This window comes from Cyrtonyx montezumae, unplaced genomic scaffold (genome assembly GCF_038088225.1).
Source record: "Cyrtonyx montezumae isolate F1298 unplaced genomic scaffold, pur_monq_1.0 scaffold_17, whole genome shotgun sequence".
NCBI lineage: Eukaryota > Metazoa > Chordata > Aves > Galliformes > Odontophoridae > Cyrtonyx > Cyrtonyx montezumae.
Window position 1 is genome coordinate 501,293 of NW_027071903.1, and position 22,872 is coordinate 524,164.

The 22,872-nt window shown below is 47.9% G+C and overlaps 2 protein-coding genes across 2 annotated transcripts in view; both read right to left on the reverse strand.

The window, feature by feature from the left end:
• USP10 (ubiquitin specific peptidase 10) overlaps positions 1-3,784 on the reverse strand; it is a 40,793-nt gene extending 37,009 nt beyond the window's left edge. Inside the window, exon 1 of the mRNA XM_065733098.1 lies at positions 3,677-3,784. Within this exon, the coding sequence (XP_065589170.1) occupies positions 3,677-3,697 (21 nt within the window). The 5' untranslated portion in view covers positions 3,698-3,784. The remainder of the gene's footprint in view (positions 1-3,676) is intronic.
• Positions 3,785-10,616: 6,832 nt separating this feature from the next.
• On the reverse strand, positions 10,617-21,963 carry KLHL36 (kelch like family member 36). The gene is made up of 4 exons (XM_065733109.1): positions 21,853-21,963; positions 17,933-19,006; positions 16,955-17,112; positions 10,617-11,890 (listed from the first exon to the last, which is right to left on the reverse strand). The coding sequence occupies exons 1-4, from the start codon at positions 21,910-21,912 to the stop codon at positions 11,335-11,337; spliced, it is 1,848 nt and encodes a 615-aa protein (XP_065589181.1). The 5' UTR covers positions 21,913-21,963; the 3' UTR covers positions 10,617-11,334.
• Positions 21,964-22,872: the final 909 nt, after the last annotated feature.

A 22,872-nucleotide genomic window follows, 5' to 3' on the forward strand; every position in this document is an offset into this window, starting at 1 on the left:
GTCTCACAATCAGTGCTGTGCTCTAAAACACAGAACGTACAGGAGTGACTCACAACAGCGTGGATTTCTCTCTATTATTTGCACGCCGCCACACGCTTCCAAATTTAAGCTCTATGTCAGGTTTCCCAGACTTCCTTTTTTTAAGCCAACCAGCCCACATTCGCACACCGTACTGCGGGGATTCACCATTCACATTTCCCAGAGACAAATGACAGCTCCTGGCTACCTAACCCAGCTCTGCCTGCAGCCTGTGCCCCAGAGAATGTGGAAGCCCAGGGCGGCTCCATCAGCAACAGCTCAGGCAATGGGACTATCCCAACCAGTCCTGCATCATGGAAGAGGGACTCCTAAAACAAAACAAAAAAAAGGAGCCAGCAATCCAATCTGTTCATCATCACCTCTTTAGAGCACCAAAACACAGCTGAGCACAACAGCAGCAGCATGAGGCCACTCTGGCAACCCCCTGCGCAGAGCTGTGCTGTGTTCTGAGTGCCCCCACCCACCCAAGCCACAGCTTTCCATACATTTTATGAACAACACCATAAGGATCCACGCTGCCCCCTCTTCCAACCTATCTTTCTGCCTGCAAGGACAGGCGGTGCTAGGCACATCTGCACAGATCCAAGCAAGGGCAACACAAGGAACACTGTTTTACCAGCTGTATAACCACTTTTTTTTTTAAAGGAATATTTCTGAGATGCCCGTTTCCCAGTCTATACCACTCACAAACCTCAGGCCACGCACCGCAGAGATGACACACACCTACAGGCTTTTTCACCCCTCCAGAGCGAGCTCCAGCCTCAGGCACTCTACAGCCCTGGGTGTGGGGCTCATCACATTCAGGAGCGGGGTTGTGCACTGTGTCCCAGGTTCCAGTTATTCTGGTTGCCAGGCCTGGGTGAGCACAAGCAGCTCACAAGCTTGTTTGGCTCCTTGTGAACACAAGCCCTGCTGGTTTTTACTGGTGCTGGTTCTGGGGGCAACGTGGGGCATTGAAAATGGCACCGAGTTAATCTGACACCACCCTAACAGTGACAGAGCAAAACAAGCATAAATGATTCATTGTGCTACGGTATCCTTTCTTCTGCTTACCTTGTTTTCACAAGATTTGCAAATGAAGCGTTTGCACTGATGCAGTCTATCGTAAGGATGGGACAGTGGCTAAAGCAACTCTTCGTGCTGTTCCCACAGGGCACAGCTTTTCCAAACAGGGAAACACTTCAGTTCAAGTCCTTGATGGGAAATGGTTTTCACTGCGCTCACCCTCTGCAGTGCCGTGCACAACCCGCAGTGATACAACTGGTTTGTGTCTCGCTTGCCTCCAGAATTTTGAATATGCTCAGAATACGCCCAGAAAACCAACAGCAACACTTCAATACCTCATTAAATGATGATGAAATAGTGGCATGGAATACAGACGTTCGAGCGACCGGCATTATCTGAATGCGTTAGCTCACGCTGATGCGCCTGCAGACTGCCTGGCCGTCCACATTTAATCCCTCCTTTGAAAATATACAGTCGTGTTCCCTGAATCATCTGTCAGAACGTGAGGAGCGACTGAAGGAGTGCTTCTGCACACTGCTACACAAACCCATCACCAGCCAGAAATTCTACTGCGTGCTTTTACTGTTTGGAGAGCCTTGTCCACTCACGTGGCAAAGCTAATGTCTCAGACGTGGGAATGCTTGGGCCCAGAAGGCAGCACTGTGACACCAACATAGCAACTCAATAATGCTGTTCGGTCCTGTGCTTGGAATATAGCACTTCAGCAAAGCAAACTCATTTTTCCTACTGGTCTTCCATACTACCGTCCTAAAATTAAAAGGAAATATGTAAAGTTGCTAAACTTAACCTCACATTCTCCATCCCAGAGTCCAGAATATTGCTACCTTCCTTCAGCAGCACAGCTCTACTGTAGATATGCATCTGAACCTCTCTTGCACCACTTAAATGAGCTGTTTAAATTAAGTGAAAGAAGAAAACCAATAAGAGGCTCTGCACAATGACACAAAATATTAACTGTAAGATAACTGACAGCTTCACTTCCTGAATCATCAAACTACAATCCTTACGAGACTAAAATAACTGTTTCTACCTTAGAAGTGCTCTGATTTAAAACAGACCGCGTGCAGTTAAGTTGCTGCTGAAGGTGAACGTACTGTCCCCTTTTAATTGCAACCTTGCACTGCTTCACCATAAACCAAATCACCAGCTCAACTCTTTCCTTCCATCTCATGGTATGGCAACTTAATTAAGTACAGACACACAGATCTCCTTTATTCTTCTAAATCGAAAAAAAAAAAACCCAAACCCTAAAACAAAAATGTCAGTGTCATCAAAGCAGTACTTATTGCTGCCTGTGCTGAAGGGAGAGGGAGGCAGCCAGCAAAAGAGCCTCTGCTTTGGACACTAAATCTTTCTGATATACACTGCATTCTAATTATCATTAATTAGGGCACTTGATGCACACTTCCTCCAGACTGAAAGTTAAAGGATACGAAACGTTGCAATCGGAGGCCACCACAGCGCATTTTAACAAACTCCAGAAGCACCACTGCCCTGGGAACACACACCTAACAGAACCAGGCTCCTGTTCTCAAGCACTGATAAAGGAAGCTGGACAAGAAACATCAGGACGCTTCTCATTAATTACACACTTTTAGTTGGAGGGAAAATCACAGTCAGCGCCGCTAATGCACAACTCCACCGCGTGTGCACCGCGGTCACCCTACGTTAAAAGACACACAACGAGAGGTGAAGCATCGGTTTGTTCCCAACGCTCCCATCTCACGGATGAATCCTCCAGCAGAAAGCACGCGGATGATTCGCGGGATGAATTCTAACGCGAACTTCCCCTAAACTCCACGCGCTGCTAAAAACCGAACACGCGGGGAGTGCCACGAGACGCTGCCTCGAGACGAGAGAAGAAAAAGGGGGAAAAAAAAATAAAACCGCGTTACAAAGGCGCTAGTTAAGCGCACCCATCGCTGCGTGCCGCGCTGGCGGAGCACACCGGGCACGGCCGCAGTGCAGTTCAGCGGGTGGGGGGGGGAGGGGGGGTGGGGAGGTCCCGGGGCACTCAGCCCTCCGCTGCGGCCCCGCACCACGCAGCCCTATGCGCCCCAAAGCGCGGCGTGTTCGGCCGTAAGGGGTAGGGGGTGGGAGTAGGAGGGGGAGGATTAGTTTACAAATCTCCTTATTTCCTTCCCATTATAGAATCGCTTCGAGGCGGCCGTCCCCCTTTCCCCCCCTCCGAAAAAAGAAAAACCTACAGAGCCTCCCCCCAACCCCTCCCAGCCGCGGCCAAGGTGGGGGAGGGGGGGGGGGGGGGGGGATCGGCATTGACTCCATCCCGCCCAGGGCTCCGCCGGGCCGCCTCCTGCTCTCCGCCCCGCTCCTTCCCCTCCCCGAGCACGGCTGCCCCCCTGGGGCCGCCCCCAGCACGCGAGGCCGCCTGGCGGGGCAGGGGCAGCGCCGAGACCCGGCCTTCATCGCCCCCCACCCCCACCACGCCGCTCCGAGGAGATTCAATGAAGCTGCAGAATCACCCTGGGCCTACTCCCGGCCACCACGCTCCCCCCCTCGGCGAGCCGCGCCGCGGGGCCCAGCCGCCCCGCAGAGACACCCTAAGAGCCCCCGAGGCTCCCAGAGCTGGAAACGAGGGGCCGGCCGGTACCTGGGCGCCGTTCACGGCCATGACGGCCCGCTTCCGTGGGGAGCTCGGCGTCTCCCGTGCGCCTCACGCTGCTGCCCCCGCCGCCGCCATCTTCTCTCTCGCACGCACCAGCCGGGCGGGCAGGCGGCGCGCACTGCGCCTGCGCACAGCTCCGGAGAGGAGGGGCGGGGAGGGGTGGTGGTGTTTGTGCGCATGCGCGTTCGGCGGGCGGTGGTGGCGGGCTGCGGGCGCGCATGCGTTCTGGCTGCCGAGGAGGGAGAGGGGCGGCTGTGAGGAAGGGGTGCGGGAGGCGGGAAGCTGAGGCTCTCGTGAGGGCGAGGCGGAGTGGAAGTTGTGCGTTCCGCTCTCGGGCGTCGTGTGTGGAGATGCCGCGAGCGAAAAGCCACCCCGAAGCGAGGGTGTGAGCCCAGCGCCTCGTGGCCGGAGCAAATCCACTGAGCAGCACTCGGCTCCTGCCCGTGTGGGAAGGAGCGGGTTAGAGCTGGATGATCCTCCGCCACGGGGAGCGGCGTTGGAAAAACACGGATCCTAACGCAGCCGGCTTGCCCCGAGGGGTTAATTCAGTAGTTAGGCGCTTGGGTTCACATCGCTTTGCGTTTGGATGAAGGCTGCGTGCCTGGCATCGCCCCAGAGGTGTGAGCACCCAAAGCTGTCACCCCCAATGACAACACCCCCAATAACAACCCGCTGCAAACGAGGGTTGGGAAAAAAAAAACCCATCCAGTGACTAAGCTAATCTCATGATTTGGACGAGGCTGAATCATAAGTGAATACCGGGTCCCCCCCCCCCCCCCCCAGGCAAGAATCTGTCAAATTTATCGCTAATTTGCTCCGTGTTTTCTATTTTTTTTTCCTTGCTGCAGTCCGTTGCAGATGGGGAGCATTAGGAAGAGCTGAACGTGGCTGAGAGTTGAAGGGGGAACTTCGTGGCTTCAGCTGAGGTTCGCCAGAAGGGCACAGAAAACATCACCCCCTCTTCGTTTGATGAAGACTTTCGTCTCCGGTTTAGCGAAGAGCAGCACTTGGTCTGTGCTCGTGGCAGGAATGGCAAGGAACCGCAGCAAATGGTTTTCTGCATCAGTTTCTGTCCCTTTTCTTGACACGCCCTGCTGCCACTCCCTTTCTTTTGTTTCTAGCAAGTGTTGCTCTTCTGTCCTCAGGCGGAGAGCCAGCAGTGAAAATGGCTGTTGAATATTAAAGAGAAAAAAAAAAAACAATAAAAGGGAGACAAACCTATGGGGTTTTTGCATAGAACATTTCAAACATCTGTAACCCCCTTTTCCCCGCGGGACTCTAATTTACAAGGTAAATAATGGAGTGGAAATCCTGGAGGAGCTCATCTGGTTGAAGGCAAAATCCCTTTCTGCCCGCAAGTAAACTAAGTAAACTGACTGTTTCTGCTGGAAAAATTGCCCCTTCCAACGGCTGAAAATACAAATGAGCACAGAGCCTCCCACCTGGGAACTGTCTGCCTCAAATACCAGTGCTGCTGAAAGCCATTGCTGACGGTGAAAACTCACACGTGGGCAGAGAGGATGTCACTGTCTGACAGCTCAGTAGCACCTCAAACACCCTCAGTTTGAGCAGAACACGCGTTCAATGCAAAGGCTGTTACAATTTCATCTCACTATTTTGTAATTTATTTGGGTTTATCACGATTTGATCTGGCTTTGAAAGAAACTTTTACTCGCTGGAAAGTTTCCTCCTCTGTTCTGCTTTATTCATTCTTGGCATTTTTAGATTCCTGGAGTAACATACGTGGAAATGCAGTACTGACAATTATTTTGTAAACTAATGAATCACAAATGAAGGCCGCGGCTGTGGAAGTCAGGAGGGATTGTCTGCTGTGTGGCTGCTGTGTTTTTAAAACTCAGAAATGTTATTTAAAACTCCAGGAGGCCGAGGTTCCATACGGGTACCAGCCTCGTGCCTCAGAGTGGCACAAAAAAAGTGTTGGGAAGGAAGCTCTTTCAGTTCCACCCATCCAGCTGTGAAGCATGGAGCGCTTTCACTGCACCTCACCTGCTTCTGCTTGTGGGTCCATGGGATTTAAGTTTTCAATAGAAAAATCAGCCTGCCCAGGGCTGCACGGAGATGCCATTGGTACGGCCTGTGAAATGCAGCTGTGACAGACCTTCCCCAGAATGAGATCCACGGAGACCTCATGAACTTTGCCAGAGGTAAATCCGGCTGTTTTCACAGCGGTCATGGGGCCACAAAAGTAATTGCATGATATAGTGCTTCATGAAGAAGGAACAGAAGTCTGCTGAAGCAGATCCCTTTTGCTGCTAATGGTTATAATAAAGCATTCTGACAGCCCTGATAAAGCTCTTCGTCTTCTGTGGTAGGACTTGCTTAGGTCCTTGTGAAACCACTTTTTTTTAGGCAGCTGCTTGTGCACTGGATGGTATTCTGTTGGGCAGTCACTCCTGAGGCTTTTCCCAAAGCATCACACTCCAGAATATCACGTGTGCTGAAACGTGCTGGCTGAATGATTATGAGTTTTGAACATTCCATGACCTACATTGCACAGGCTAGCACCAGGCACCCAGAATTTACCAAATGAAATCAAGATAGCAGCACAGCAGGAATGGCTACCAGTGAAGTAGCACAGGACACCAATAGGAGATGTTTTATTCTAAAAAACACTAACAAAATGTTGCTTCTAAAACATGTATTTCTAAACTTTGAAAAACTGCTACAAATGCATTTCATTCATCAATGGAAGGAACTTAAGCATAAACTAGTCCAATTTAGCCTGAAACAATTTTCAAGCCCAGACAAGTCTTTGACAGATGATGTAGATGCTTGGCTCAATATATTCGCGTTTCAGTTATTTATGCAGACCCTTTGGCTGCATTATTTGTGTCTTATCCAACCTCATCTTAAAAGAGGAGCTTTCTGCCCTCTCTGCTTCAGGGCTGCAGTCTCCAAAGAACCTGCACTTTTCTGCCTTACCTTCCCTTCACATTCTGTTACTTATCACAGAACTCAAGATACGTTTGCCCCAAAGCTATATGGAGTAGCAGAAGAAAAGCCCTTGTGACACTAAAAAATGCATTTGGCATCAACAAACATAATACCAAACTGTGTGTCTCTCATCAGGAGTGGAGAAAGGAGAAGGGAACCATAAGGAGCTGGAGCTGGTGTATGCACAAACCTGCACTGCAGAGACAGCATCATCACCTGGGCAAGGCGTGTGTCTGCCCTGACCTCACCTCGTGACCACCCAAAGCTGTAAGTTCATGAAGCCATAATCAGCTTCTCCATATTACATCCATGGGAACTGAACTGTTACAGGCAAATAAACAAAAAGTGCTACTTTTTTTCCCATAGAAAAAAATCTGAGCAATGAGTTGTGATTCTTTGCTCGCTAATTTGTCTTAATTAGAATCTACAAAGTTGGGTCTGTTTTCTTCTGCAAGGTAAATTATGTGAAAGAATACTAATTGTTAATTCTTTCTCTGCATCCTCTAGACCTGAGACCCTTTTTTGCTATCACTCAAAAATACTGAATCCCAAACAGCATGTAAAATACACCAGTACTTGGAAAAAAGCACTGATCTCTCACAAGGAAAAGACACACACACACACACAGGCACGTTTTTCTCAATTTTAAGATTTCAACCTGAAAACAAAAGTATTTCTTCCTTCTTTTTCAAGCTTTCAAAACAACTACATCTCACGCTGTGGTGTAATTTTTCCTCAGGGTATCCCAAGAGATTTTTGTTACCTAACGTTAGCATCGTTATCTAACAGGCAGCAGCTCCCTGACACGCTGATGGCAAGGTGCACGCGTGGTGGAAGTGTGGGAAGAGAGAAACGGAGGGCTTTGGTAGCTGTTTTGTGTCGGGTAAAGTGAGCTTTCGTCAGAATTTGGCAACAGGAGCCTTCTTTAGAATGAGGTAAAGCAGCAGTTATTTTTCACCGTAGCAGGAAGAAAGCTGTGCTTCCTGACAAGAAGTGTTGTACGAAGTGCGTGGGTGAAATATTCAGGTGCTGCAGCCTGATGATCCTGTGAGAGCAGAAGGACACTGCCTCTGCTCATCCTCAGTGCACACACTGACTGGACTATGGGATCAAAGCAGGCATTCATTGGTACATATTCTCCATTTCATTTGTGCAAAATTGCAGCACGCTGATTTCACAAAGCAGATCAGCACTTAGGACCGTAAGTTATTTTAAAGCACAGTGTGCTCTTAGTTAACAGGCTCCTACCACTGCCCGAGTGATGCTGAGCCGGGTCCAGGCACACACAGCAAAGGGGCACTCTGCCAGGCTCTGCTTTTAGCACTGCACACTGCCCTGGGCCTGGCAGGTGCGAATGGTGATCACTTGTTGCTTTAATAATGGGAGAAACTTAGAGTAGCAACAGGTAGGATACCCTAGTGACCTCTAATAATATCAGGGACATCACGTACATCTGTAGAGGGTAAGTGGACCAGGAAAAGTAAAGCTGACTTTGATGAGAACCGAGGTTACACTCTGCCTGTGCAGCGAAGTTTCATATTATGAAGTCATAACTGTGTTGACCTAATCTCTGAAAGCACTACAAAACGGATTGGGTCTTCTGTAAGCATTGCAAAAGATGCAAAAACTGATGTGTGACTGCCTGGTTTGGAGCGTGATGCAGAAAAGGTGGATTAGCCAAGGAATTTCCATTTCTACTTCCAGTTGTTATATTTAGCTCCTGCCTACTGAAATGTTTCCATCGCTATCAGCACCACCTAAAATAATTACTAAAATATTTACAAATTTACTCGTTTCCAAGTTGTCAAATAAGGAAAGCATCAGTGAAATCAATCCACAATCAGACAGTTATGAATACAGTATCCTAAGCTGGATTTATTTTTTTCCAGGTATTAATGTATTACACAAACACAATTAGATGGGTGGGATGGCAGAGGAAATATAGTACCAAGCAACCCATTAACAAAAAACAAAGCAAGTCCTTGAAATTTATTCTGTACTTACACATGAATTGTCCCCAAAAGTTAAACAGCTCTCAGTCAATGTAGCTAGGATTTTAGAGATATATATAAAAAAAATCCCCACAGCTCATTAATGAGTTTGTCATAACCAAATTTTAATTCAATTTAGAATTAAAAAAAAAAAAGATTACCTCATGCAGTGTACAAAGGCTTTAAAACAAATTCATTAATGCAAATGAGACTAACTACTTCCGCTTTTGTTTTCCTTTTAAACAAGTAAGAAAACCAAAACCTCAAGGAATTTCCAAAAAGTCACTTAAGCTAGTTTTCTTAAATCATTTTTGAGCACCTAAGAAGAAACTTGTAACCTCCTTGCACTCCAGAAGTTCATTCAGAAGTACCTCTTCCCATACAAAGAAGTTCTTGTAATATAACTAAGAGTTCTCTAAATTACAAGAGCTTCAAATGACATTAAGTGCAAAAATGTTTTCTTAGTATTTTCCAATTAATGAGGTAAATAGTTGCTAAAGAAAAAAAACCCAAAGTCCAACCAAAGCCAACAACAAAAACCCCATGAGCAAAAGCCTGGGAGTGTAACAGGATATTAGCAGGATATCAACTCTACGGAAAGAAAAAGGCAGATCTGAAACACAGGGTTATGGCCCACAGGAAAGATGTGAAAGGAGGACTGAGGAGGAAAAAAAAAGAAACAGAACAAAACCCATAATCAATACTTCCCCAGCAGAATTTTAAACCAAACCACTCAGCAGATCTCCCATGGCTGAAAATAAAATGTGTTTATTAGCATGTCTGGTGAGCTGGACTATCAGTGAAGAGGCCGTACAATGGTTACAATTATAGCTGACTGCCTGACAATGCTGAGAATGTAAATGCTGCTCTGACAGCTGCATCACATCCCAACCAACTACACAAAGACAAAAAGACCCATCCAGTTATGAGTTCTTGATGGCAGTGACGGGGCCACAATTACAGAGCTCCTACACTAACTAATCTATTAAATGGCAAACCAGACTGAGTTAGCAAAATGCATTATAAAAAGTACAAAAGTTTTTAAAAAGTTTCTAAAAACTTACTCTTTCGGGAAGGAGAAACATTAATCTGTGGCCTGGCACTATTACAGTAACTGAAGTGGTTGTATCAGATTGCTGGTGATCAACTCCTTGCAAATCAGAGGTGCAACTGTAAAATGCCCCAGGGTGAATGCCTGAAAGCTGGCCAGACAGTCGGGAATTTCATTATCTACAGCAGAATCAGCTGTGTTTGTAGAGGGTGAACTAACGCTTGGGTCAGAAATCTCTTTACTTGGTATGCAGAGGACAGCATGAGACAGAGGATCTAGTGGACAATTTTCAGTTCAGTACCACTCTCCGGATCCCAAATGCAGTCCTGAGCATATTTTAGTTTTCTTCCTCGCTGGGGAAGGTGTTCTTTTGCAAGCCTGATGAAATGCACCTTGGATTCCTCACAGAGCCTATCAGGAAAGGCAATTCTCAGGCAAAGCCAGTTTGAATGTGAAAGACAAGGAAAGCACGAGCTGTTAGCTAAGGTCAAAAATCAAGTTTCTCTTCCTCAGGATTACCGAACCCCAGTTCATCATCCTGGTTAATCTGCTGCTTGACAGAAGACAAGTCCTGTATGGGCCCTGCTCACACCAGCTATCAGTGTGAGCACTGCAAGCTCCAAGTCAAATGAAGCAAATCCCAGCTCATACAGCCTGGCAGGGCTGGAGAAGGACACACTCTTACTTCACACCCACCTACAGAATCCTTCTGTCATTTCCCCACTCCCCGGAGCCCTATTCAGGAATCCCCAAACTATTCCAGTTCCAACTGCTTTAAAGCTCAGTGAAAATTGTCCAGTTTCCATTCAAATCCTCAAATATTTTTTCTACTGCTTTCATGGAGTTCTTTTTCCTCACTGAAGGGCATGTTTTAAAGCCTAAGAAAAGCTTGCTCCTGTGTCTAGATAGGGAAAATGTTGCAACAAGGGATGCAAAATTCATGTCACCTTCCCCAGATTTCACAGTTCACAACGCAATCAATCCAAGTCTAAGTCTATTCTCTGGCCACACAATAAGGCCTTCTTAATCTGAAGAGTACAGTGGAGTCACTTGCTCTTCAAGCTGATCTGACCTGCATCACCTAATAAGAGATACTTTCTTTGAATGCTCAAATGTTCCAGAAATCTGATACTTCCAACTCAAAAATGTACTGTAAATGGAATTTAAGGTTACAAAAAAAAAAAAAAAAAACCACCAAGATTTACATTTTCTCCTTAGCAGCAGCTTCTGAGCTCCTCTGAATTGTAACTTCAAACTCATCACTTTCTCCTCTGCCTCTCACCTTTGACATTATAACCCCAGCCAAAGTTTCAACCTTACTTTAAAAATGTCGGCATAGTAAGATATGTGTGAAAATGCCAAGAACCACAGACAAAGAGTAATCCTTAACATTCAGGAGATCAGCATAACCTCTCTTGCCACATCATCACCCCTTACAGAGTAGGAGAATTTTTTTTCTTGTTTTTACCTTAAACATGAGCTTAATCCAAAAAACGCATTCAACTGTACATTTGTGAGGCTTCAGAAGATACCTTCCCCCCCCCCCCCGGATTTAAAAAGAAAAATAAAGAATCGAGGTTAGAAAGAGATGATAAATACAAGGGTCTTTTGGAGCCCACCACTGAGGGGTGGTTCTCCAGAAGCGGTCATCTTCCTCGGTCTTGATGTTTTTTTGTTTTTGTCTTTTTCTTTTTGTCCTCTGTCTTGGGTTTCAATGCACAGACACACGCAGACACACCAGCAATCGCTTTGGGTAAATCAGTTCCTTTGTACCACTTATTTTTCTCCTTATCATAAACCTGAACTGTTTTGGAGAAGACTGTTTCTTCCCAGCTGTAGCCTCCAAGTATATAAATTTTGCCTTCCCAGACAGCCACCCCTGACTCACTGTTAGCTTGCAGCAGGGGAGCAACTCTGGTCCACTGGTTACACTGAGGGCTGTATGACTCCACGCTCAGAATGTCAAAACGAGCCATGGTTTCTATGTTGTCATCACTGCCACCGATAGAATAGATATTGTCCTGTAAGGTACACATGCTGTGCCACCCCCGGGCAGTGATCATCGGTCTCTTCTCCTCCCAGACATCCGTGCGGTAATCGTAACACAGCAGGTTTTTTCTGTATGGGCCAATCTGGTAATCGTGGCCACCTGAAATGTACACAAATTCCTTGTAGACTGTTCCAGCGTGGCCGTAAGTAAACCTAGGCAAACAGAAACAATCCAACTTAGGGATTTTAGCAAAATACACAAGCGTTCAACAAGAACCGGTACCAAAGAACATAAGCAGTAACTAAAGACAGAAGAATTCCTCACCTTGGTGGCTACCCAGTAACCCCTCTCACTCACGTCGCTCCACTCTGCTCTGCAGAGCACTGAGGTATGATGACCACTTTCTGAGTTGTCCTTTTCATACCTGGTAGCTACAGAGCCCTAAGTTGTGACAACCACTTTTAAAGGCATCCTCTGCGGTGTGTCATACAACACAAATAACCCATCCTGCTCTAGCTGCCATGGCCTTCACTCCCATTTTCCTGCTGAATCAATCAGTCTGAAAGCTCCGGAGTGGAAAAAGTCCACATCTCAGCAAGAGTTTCTATGCAGAAAGAGGAAACGATACCTCTCAGATTTACCAGTAGTGATTAAACAAGAGAAACCAACAACAGAAATACTGCTGCCTTCCACAGCTCCAGGGTTCGTGAATCACGTTTCTTGCCCATTGGTGTTCACAGCCCCATTTATTTATGGCCATGATGCGTGCAGTGCCCCTTCCATGAGCTATCCAGCCACTGCTCCACCACTTCTGTTAAACAGGTGGTAACTTCTTCGGTCACCCCAAGACAAGGCAACAAGCTTCAATCAATCACAGACCACTTTTCAAAGCAAGGTGATAGAAACCAACTTCATACACGCTGTTTCCACAGGGCACAGAGAAAACCTCTTTGATCACCTGTAATAAAGCTGCCACAGAATTAATTCTTGAGGCTTTTCTTAACTTCACACTCGGATTTTTCTAACCAAACCCTTTTGAGCTCTTAGAAGTGGAATGCTATGGTGAGGGACAGCCTTGGCATCCTGCACATGCCTTTTTTCCCTCTTTTCTTTCCAAAAGAAGTAGCTGCACTGCCAGCCATGGCAAACTGCATGACACATGGATAAAGAGAGCGCAAGCACTTCAATGCTCACAAGGCTGCAGAGCAACATACACTTCACACTGCACTCACGAGCCTCCACTACCACCCTTTGTAGTCAAGGTCTCAGCAACTCAACCTCTATGGCAGACAAACTTATGTTAGCATTACTTCAGCCTGGAATGCTTTTGAACTGTGCCTCAACATGCTCAACATTCAATGTGGATAGAACCTTAAGGTGTTTTTATTTTGCAATATAATAGTTTGTCTCAGCTACACAAACTGTATCATAACTTCTTCCACGTGAAAGTGCCAAGTGCTGTAATGCCAGGAGAAAGGGTAGAATGGAAAGAAAACCCACATTTACCCTGAAAGCATGACGCTTTGGAGAAAAGCTTATTATTCTATACGCCTACCAAAGCTTCTGATCCCTGACCAGTGTCTGAATCAGATATATTAGCAAGCTCCTACTTCAAGAAACAGAACAGTCATTGACATACTTGGCCTAAGAATGCTGAGTGGCCAGGGACAGGCACTGCAGCTAACGAGGGCTGATGTCCAGCCCAGACCTTCAGGAGACAGCTGCAGAACAACACGGCCTCTTGGCCAGCCAGACCTCCTGCAAAAAGACAACGCAAGAATGCCACAGCTCACAATCTGCCTGACTGTGGAAAAGTAATGCTCGTGTTCGCTATGTCTGTTTGACATGAAACTCCCTGAGCACACACATTCCTGCTTTTGCACCTGCCAGAAATGCTGTGGCAGGTGTAATGTAGATGGATGCAGCTCTGCCTCGTGTGTGGTCTCTTAGGGACAAGAACTGGGAGCATAACTCTCCAGTGCCACAGATGAGTTTGCTTCTCTATACACACAGGTCTTAAAAGGTAGAGTACATAACTGGGAAGTAAGGATGGACTACATTTGGGAAAAAAAAATAGAAGACCATAAGCTAAGAAAAAAAAAATCAGTGACATTTAGGGAAGTAGGATAAATGTAGAGCAACAGGCACACCCCTCTCAAGCACATGCAGGCAGTCTAGCACAGACAGCTACAAAAGAAGCACTTGCTTTCCCTTTTGCCTCCATCAATGAGGATGCAATAGCTACATGAGTAATCTGAAAGAGGCAATCACATATGAAGCATAAAATTGGCCATCAATTTGTTGCTTTCCAATACAGGGAAATTACTTGTTGAAATAGCTTAGAGGTGCTTCACTTAGCCTGACGTATGACAAGATCGTTCAAAGTTGTACATACACAGCTTTACATTACTAGAAACTGCATGAAACCTAATGCACAAATTGAAAGCAATCAATAGGAATCCTTTCTGTAAGCCATGTGGTTTAAACAGGGGTATTTCTAAGCGTGCAGCAGAACAGCACACTTCAATACCATGGGTCCAGACATCCCCTGACAGAAAGCAGTGAGTATTTTGGCAGCATCATCTGTAAGAGTGGCCAGAAAAAGATAAAAGCATTAAGAAGAAGTCTCTCTTCAGAACATCTATTAGAGCTGACTGCCAATTCTGAATCTTTCCCAGACATAATGCTGCAAAAATTACAGTCTCTGTCACTATCTGCAATTTGTGTTCTCCAGCAGAAGAAAGCCCACGCTCACTTGGCCTGCACTGATACAGCTTTGGGAATCCCCTACTCCAAGCAAAGTCCTGGCGAGCTGTGGTCGCTCCGAATCCTGATGTCCATCTGTTGCAACCATGCAATTTTATTCAGACACAACAAGTAGAACAGACACCGTCGTTCACTGACCTGTTCCAACACATTTCCTCACACAACTGCTTTCAGTTGCTCTGCCAAGCTTTAACCTAGAGCCACTCCATTCATTTCGCTGGTGCCTACACATTTTTTCAAGGTCTATTCAGAATGGGAACATGTTGCACAAACTCCTGCTCTGCCAAACTCCTCAGCCACTGCTGTTCCCTTGTGAGCTAGAAACTGTCAGCAGCCACTTCCAAAGAGCTTGGGGAAGTGGATAAAAAATGGAGGGCCTCTCCTAAGAATGGGAAAGACATCCCACAGCCCAGAACCCCAGTGAGATTCAGGCAAAATTCACTTGAAACAGACTTAGGTCTTGCTTGTAGCAGACTTGGACAAGCTGCTTGGACAAAGTTTTCCATGTTAAGCATGTGCCTCAAGATGCTGTGCTTTCTTCTCCAGTAAGACAGCATTCCTTCACTCAAAACAGCTTCACTCCTTCCAAGAATGTGGTTCAGGAGAACAACATGTTGTTTTGGCTGTGTTGGGATGGGAAGGGGGTGGGGAGGAATATAAGGAAAAAAGAGCCTGAAAAGCTCTTCCTTAGAGTAACATGGACTCAGAATTTGGCACTGGATATCTGTGTACCAAGGATGCAACCTCTGCTGTGCCAAGCTATAACCCTTCAAAGAATTAAAAAAATAAGCACAAAAACAAACAACGAAACCCTACAACATTTTATGTACATTTAGAGTAGAGTCTCAGACAAATATAACTTCTGAGAGTCTGACATCACACAGCTCAAACCAAACTGTGTAAGCCAACACCTCGGAATGATTTAACGTGAGCCAATCACTCCAGCCACTGCCTGGAAGACCATTCCTCTTCTGAGAGCAGAGACAACACCAGAGCCACGGGCAGGGTGCCTGCCCCTGGTGGCCATGTGCCTAAGAGGACAAAAACCTGCAGATGTCCTCTTTAGAGGAAGGTGACAGAAGGCCACAGGAAACAAAAAGGCTGTGCTGTGCAGAGACAGTCTCTCATCCTTCCAGTGCTGTCAGCAAATACATCTGAAGCACATCAGCAAGCTGCAAAATTCTCAGAGCCAACTCAGAGGTTCTGGTAGGAACACACAGACAGGACTGCCTCTTTTCAGACAGCCTGCAGCCTGCTCGCCTGAAGCCAGCCATGCAAGCTTCCCCGAGACCACTTAAATGCTGGGAAAAAAACATACCCGTGCCTGTTCTAAACTAAATGGTTTTCCAGCGACATAAAATGCATTCAGGTCATGTCCACATTTCATTGGAAATGTTACAAAAAAGGCTGTGCTACGATTTCTGTGAGATGTTACCACAGCCGCACAGGTCATCCCAATTAAGGATCCCCTGAAGGGCTTAGGGTAAAAGATACTGAAGATACTCTCATGTGAAGCCTCCCAGGAAATGCTGTGGTGTTCAGCCTCAACTGCCTACGTGAGCAGAAGGAAACAGAAGCAGCATCCTGCTTCTTAAAAGCACTCGAGCCCAGCTGTTAGCTTGGATCAGACTTGCTTTGCAGCACCCGCCCAAAACAGAATGGGGCAGCAGGCTTCTGTGCCTCCAGTGGCTGCCAATGGCTCTGCGACTAGGGGATTAAGGAAAACAGATCAACTCTAAGATCAAATTAGCAAGCATCTTGTCAGTGATTCTAAGAAAGCAAGTACTGCAGGTCGCAGGCACCATGAAAATACCATCCCAACAGCCAACACCCTTAAAACTTTGAAGACTGAAATACTACAAAGTCTGAATAGATGTTTGTGAATCAAACACTGTCACATCATTCTTAAAAAGTCACTGCACAAACACTGATTCAGCATCCTGAGCTGCTGTTCCTTCCAATAAGAGCTGCAGTGCTAAATCCTTCCAGAAGCAAAGCAGCTCAGTTTGTAACTCTGCATGTGTGGGGGAGGGGTTGCATCTTGCCGGAGTTATCTGGTATTTGGAATACAGGTGACTGGTTTACTTGCAACAGCCAATCTAAGCAGCCAGAGAGAAACACCTTTCAGGGCAACCACCACACCTAAGTGACCAATAAATTACAAAAGGCTTCAATCAACAGCTGATCAGTGCCTCTGAAACACACTCGACTCCGAGGGAGCTCAGGAAAAACATTTCAAGAACATCAGAGCAAAATTACAAGATCTCTTCCCTCCTGTCCTTCAGATGTTCCTCAGGACAGAAATTCAAACCAGTCGAGCTGATCGAGACACGCTGCCTGGAAGGGGTGGCTGCTCAAACAACACGTGCTGATATGGTTTGTTACTTGCTATAACATGCTGGTGATTGTGCCCCTTGCTTCCCTGCTAAGGACGGCCATTCATCATCTGAAATCATGTGAGCTCCCTCAGTTCTTCAAACACGGGACAGCTTTCCAAACATCCTCGTTACCTTGGCAAGCCTGCTATATAGGACCATGAATCCTTCTGAGGACTATAGGTCTCCACTGAAGAAAGTGCCCCATTTTCATTCCTGCCACCAACAGCTACCAGCATGTCAGTTACAGCTCCCAGGTAGAAATCCACGCGACGCTGTCTCATGGAGGCAACCTGCCAAGAAAGAACACGTTGACATCTTCACACATCCAGTAAGCAAGCTGCCTGAGGATAAGTGCTTCTTCCCTTCGACTTGAAAAGCTACTGATTTTTATCCATTAGATTCCTAAAATACCTGTAGTCTTTCCTGCAGGAGCGCATTGTGTAGCACTTCTTTACAAAAAAATGGAGACAATGGGAAGCATCGGAGACAGGCTGCTCTAAAAAATGCTTCAGTGTTACGCAGACCTCCTTCCCAAACTCCACATGCAACACATACTGGAAGCACTCAAAACCCCAACTGAACCTTGCAGGATGACTGGTTCAAAACGTAGGAATAATGCCACATTCTACATGTCCTGCACTGGCTGTGGGGTTTTACAGCAGGACTGGAAGTGAGTTAAGTCATTCTAAAGCAGCACAGAAAGGTTTGTCAAATATCAGAGACGTTTTCCTTTTCCATCAGACCCATCTCGTGTTCAGTTACATGTGATACTGCCCAGAAGAGGTGAGCTATGCCATCACCTCTGAGTACATTTTAGCACTGTTCCCAAAGGTTACCTAAAGAGTTGCAGGTGGATACTGATCAGGAATTCTACTGCTTAGATGCCCAGTCCCCACGTGAAGCTGAAAATCCACCTCCAACTTTTCAGCTCCATGCATAATTTACACATTCCCACCAAAGATTCCAGTAGCTGCTTCTCCACTTAAATAACTCAATTTTCCACTCCCAAGTGTCGCCACATTTAACAAGCCCTTTCCTTCCACCAAAAAGATGAAAACACTCTGAACATTAAGAACTTCACACAGAGAAATAATGCAGCTTAAGCCTCACCTTTATCCACTGGTTACAGCGGGGATCATACCTATATAGGAGATTTGAAGCTGCATCCCCTCCGTTGTCCCTTGAAAAGCTTCCTCCTGCTATGAAGATGAAGCCTCCCAAGACTGCAACACAGTGGTGACTTCGTCTGGCTGGGAGTGGGGTCTCTGCCACCCACTGCCCCTTTCTGACATCCAAGAAACAAGTATCATCACTCAGCTCTAGGCACCGTTCGGAAACCTCCCCCCCAACGAAGAGGAGCTGTTCCTCACAGGTTCGCAGAGCTGTCCTCTTGTTCTGCAGCACTGGCTGAGCAGTGATGTTGTTATGGTAGTTTACTGCTTCCTCTATGAAGCCCTCACAGTTTGCTTCTTTGGGAAGAAGAGAGCACACAGCAGGCTTGACTCGATGGAGGAGATCACTTTTAGGTATCAAAGGAAAGTGAATGTTATCCAGGACCTGGTAAGCCTCGTTCTCCCTATCCGGATACTGGGTAAGCCACTGCAAAGCAGCCTGCAGCAAGTCGTGCTCACATTCCTGCTGCACGCTGCTGCTGTCCAGATACTGGCACAACTTCTGCAAGGAAATGTTCTGCAGGAAGTCCGGGGTGAAAGACAGCGTGCCGAAGTTCTGCAGGATGAAAGAATCAATGTAGGAGTCGAGGCGCTTCAGGTTGTAGATAGAGGCAAGCTCCTGCAGGTACAAGTAGTTCTCCTCGCTGACTTCATTCTCAAGATACTCACAACAGAAGTCCACAACCTTCCAGATCTGCAGCAGGTGAGCCGTTTCAAGCACGTAATCAATATTGCCTCCATCCAAGGACAGTTCGCTGCCATAAAGGAAGTCCACCACAGCCTTGAGACCAATGTAAGAGGCTCCAAAAAGTTCGACTTCTTTTTGATGGGCCTCTCGCATACCAATGGTGAACATGGAGTTGAAGTAGTCACTGCAAACAGCCAGGAGGTTCCGATGGGCTGGGACCCTCTGCTCATCCACCACAAGGACAATATCGCAGAAGAGGCCTCGGTGCCTCTGTTCATTCAGGCTCTGAAGAACTAAACTGGAGTGGTCGTCCCATCTGTACACCTGGAACAAAAAAAGCAAACGTAGTGTCAAGCGTGTCATCATCAAGACAAACTTCAGCATTCACACATAAGAAAGAGAAAAGCTGTGATCTGGGATCTAAATATTTCTCTTCTAAAGAAAGTGGAAAATGCCCTCAGAATGTGTCTGTTAAGTGCCCTTCTGGGACTGCTGTACTCTGCTCTGCTCTGTACATACCACGGAGCTGGGGAGTCAACCAGCATCCCCCTCCCCCTCACACACTCACACTGCCAGTCTTAAAAGACCCAAAACAGAGTTATTTTGTTACCCTTTGAATGCCCTGTGGAGCACCCAACTAAAGGGCCACTGGCTCCAGTACCAAGTGATGCCATTCTGGGGCTCTCCCTTCCGAAGGAATGCAGTGCCTTACAGTACAGGCACTTACCTTATGATCTCTTTAATAAAAGCCAGCTCAAGTTAAAAGCAAATACGCAACTCTAATTACTAAATCCAGACCAGACAGTTGCAGGGCCTGTAAGAACACGTAAAGTAAATGAAAGGAGTGGAAAGGAAGCACGTCTTCACACTGTACCTATGTGAGCTCTGAACAGCTCTGGCTCTAAGATTGGATGTTGCGCTGTTCTCCAGCCCACGTTCCTAGAGGTGACACCTTGAAAAGGTGCCTCAGCCTAAATCTACATCAGAAACAGTCACACATGGCCTGAGGTCCCTTCGAGCCGCCCAGGGGCTCAGCCTTCCCTTTCCTAGGCTACAGATTCTCACTTTCTGCTCTGGTAATCCTGAATATCCTGGCATTCCCAGGTTCCTAAGCAAAAATCACACGATTATTTGCATCAGGCTACGCCATTAACGGGTTGCTTAAATCACAGTGAAACAACTTCTCTACCAACCTGGATGAGAAAGTCCAAGGGCCAAGTTCTTTCCCCTGTAAGCAAACCTTACTCTAGATGCACACTGTGCACTTAATTTGGTGATCACACTTCTAGAGGAGATAACCAGGATTAACAAGCACAGCTCACCGCTGCCCAGACGCGATGGCAGCCAACCGTCCAGAGCTGACGCCAGTTCTGGGGGCCTGACCTCCCACATCTGCCTGTTAGCAGCTGTGGTACAGCAGCAGGCAGGCTGCCAAAGATTAAACCCCAATTAATAACCAAATGTTCTGCAGTAGAGAAGGTTTAGCCACGCAGCAGCACTTCCAAGCCCCACAGAGCCTTCCGTCACTGAGTCAAACCAATCCAAGGCTTCAACTCTACGTTCTCTGGGCCCAAACCCTTCAATTTTCTTAAGCTGTGGGAAGTTCTTCGCTTTTCTTAACTTGAGAAATGAAGATGCCCAAGCAGAGTTCAGGGAGAGGAGGAGGTGGGAAGAAGAATAAACTCAGTAAAGGCCAAACCAGACATTGGCAGCAGCGACAGTGAAGGACAGAGGACAACAAATGCACACCGCTGTGAGTCTGACTCAGGACATTGCGATCGGATTAAAGCGAAAACATATTCCCCCTTTGTAAGTGGCTCATCATTCCTCTAATATTCCCTAATAGCACCACTGCGCATAACAAGATTACACCAGGCTGCAGGAGCTGCCAGAGATTGCTATTTGCTTCACCAGCTGCAGAGTCAGCAGCGTAATCCTGACCATGAACGCACACAACCTGTGCTCCTGACATCCTCGCTGCCACGCAGAACTGCTGCTGCTTCAGCAATCAAGCGCGACAGCACGCCCGGCTCCGGAGGGAATATACTGATGTATTTCAGCTGCTCAGCACTGCCATTCGTACAGTGAGCAGGAAACAGAGAGCTGCACATTTCTAAAGCAAGGCACATCTCACGACAAACACAAACGGCTTTCTCAGGCTATTTATACTCCCCAGGACAGCTTCAGCATTATCTGGTAACGCCAAGTTTAACAGAAAGTGACAGCTGCTGCCTGAGCAAGAAAACAAAACGCTGCTGTCACGTTAATGGACTCTTAATACGATGAATTATTACATCCAGAACACACCACGTACAATGGCAGCAGGTCTGGCACTCAGCAAAAGGTGGCACTGCCCGGGGTGCATTTAGAGACGTGCTCCTTTCACCCTTTGCCGTTACAGCGTTGGGACTTTTAACTTCTTGGATTCAAAGCTCTGATTTCCTTCCGACTGCCGGAGCAGCACCAGGACTCCTCAGGGCTGCAGCAGAACGTCAGATCTGTCTCACTCAAACTCAGTAACACAGATCTGGGCACTGAAAACCACGGCAACCGTTGGTGAAGGGTTCATCCCCCGACACCCAGGGCTGACACGAGGTGAGCACAGTGACTGCTGCTGACATGAACACCTCACACAGCTCGGGCCATCGTTTCAGGCTCACATGAAGGGCCCTTCTGCAGATTCCCACCTCGGACCACCTCGTTTCAGGCAGAGATCTCTCACAAAGAAAACTGCCTCTGCAAACCGAAGGAAATACCCTGAGTGGAGCAGGATGGTGCTGCTCGTGGGATGAGGCTCTCGTCTGCCACAAAACAAAGGCGAGGCCTGAAAAGTAATCCTAGTTTTGATTGTGGGAGATGGATCAATGCATAACATTCCCCAAATAAATCCCATTTAATGAGCGAAGCTCTGGTGCACTGAAAACGCAGCGCTGTGATGATGTGGGTTTCTTTTCTAAGTCATGAGTCACCGTGAGCAGATCCCCATTTTTTTCTCTTGAAAAACCCACCAGGCAGCAACTTGTTGCCTCAAGAAGGTGCGAGCACCGCTCCCACATCCTTCTAAGAGCTCGGGGCGTTCACTTTCCTCCCCAGCAGCCCGTGGAAAGGAGAGCCCCTCGCACGCTGCCACATTCCCGCAGCTCGCTTTGCTCCGGAGAACGCACACCAACCTTGGAGGATTCGCTGATCTTGTGCGGGCGGCAAATCCTGCTCTGCCTGGTGCCCTCCATGGCGAGCCGAGCCGCGGAGCTTCTGCAACAAAGGCAAGAACAAATCGTCAGCGGGGCACCTCAGAGCGCTACGACAGCGTTATACACACATACACACCCAGACGCTCCATCCTAAGGCGGACGTCCTTTACCAACAAGTTGGAAACACCCCGCGCTCACCCTCGACCCACCCACGACCCCGTCCCGAGCGGAGAGCGGCGGCTGCAGCTCGGCTCCGCCGGGCCGAGGGGGAGAAGGCAGCGCTTACCAAAGCGCGGCCCCGCGGGGCGGCCCCGCTCCGCCGCCCGCAGCACGGCGGCCCCGCGCGGCCATGGCTCGCCCGGGAAACGCGGGCCGGGAGCGGGAAGAGCGCGGCGCCTCAGGGCGGGGCGGCCCGGGCTGAGGGGCGGCTGCTCCGGCCCCGGGGCGGGCGGGGACGGCGCGGCTCCGAGCAAATGGCCGCGGCGGGGCAGGGCTCCGGAGCTCTGGATCGCGGCGCGTGAGGCCGGGAGGGCGGCGGCCGCCCCACGTCAGCGCCGCGGGATGCTGCGGGATGCTGCCGGGGCTGACAGCGCAACCGCGGCTTCGTGGCTGCTGCGGGCCTCTAGCCGAGGGAGCACGCGTTGCTTTTGCAGTCCTCTCGTGTCCGAGCTTCGCCGCGGATTCCTTAGGGCTGGAAGACAACGCAGGGATGTCTGCTCCAGCCGCCGCCTGCCCGCACGGGAGGAAGAGAGCCATGTGCAGAGGCTGGAAGTCTCCAGGCTCCTGTATCTGGGCGCGCTGGAGCCAGAAATGCGGTGTTTTCCCGTCCGCCTGGTGAAACCGGGCACGGTATTTATTCCTCCGTGCATTAAAGGAAAAGAAAAAATCCATGGCAGTGTGGTAAAGGCAGAGAAATAAAGGGAGTGGGGTTGGTCCTACAAGGAAGGTTCCAGCTACCGGGGCACGGCAGTGCTGGTACAGATGGAGCTTTTCTCCTTC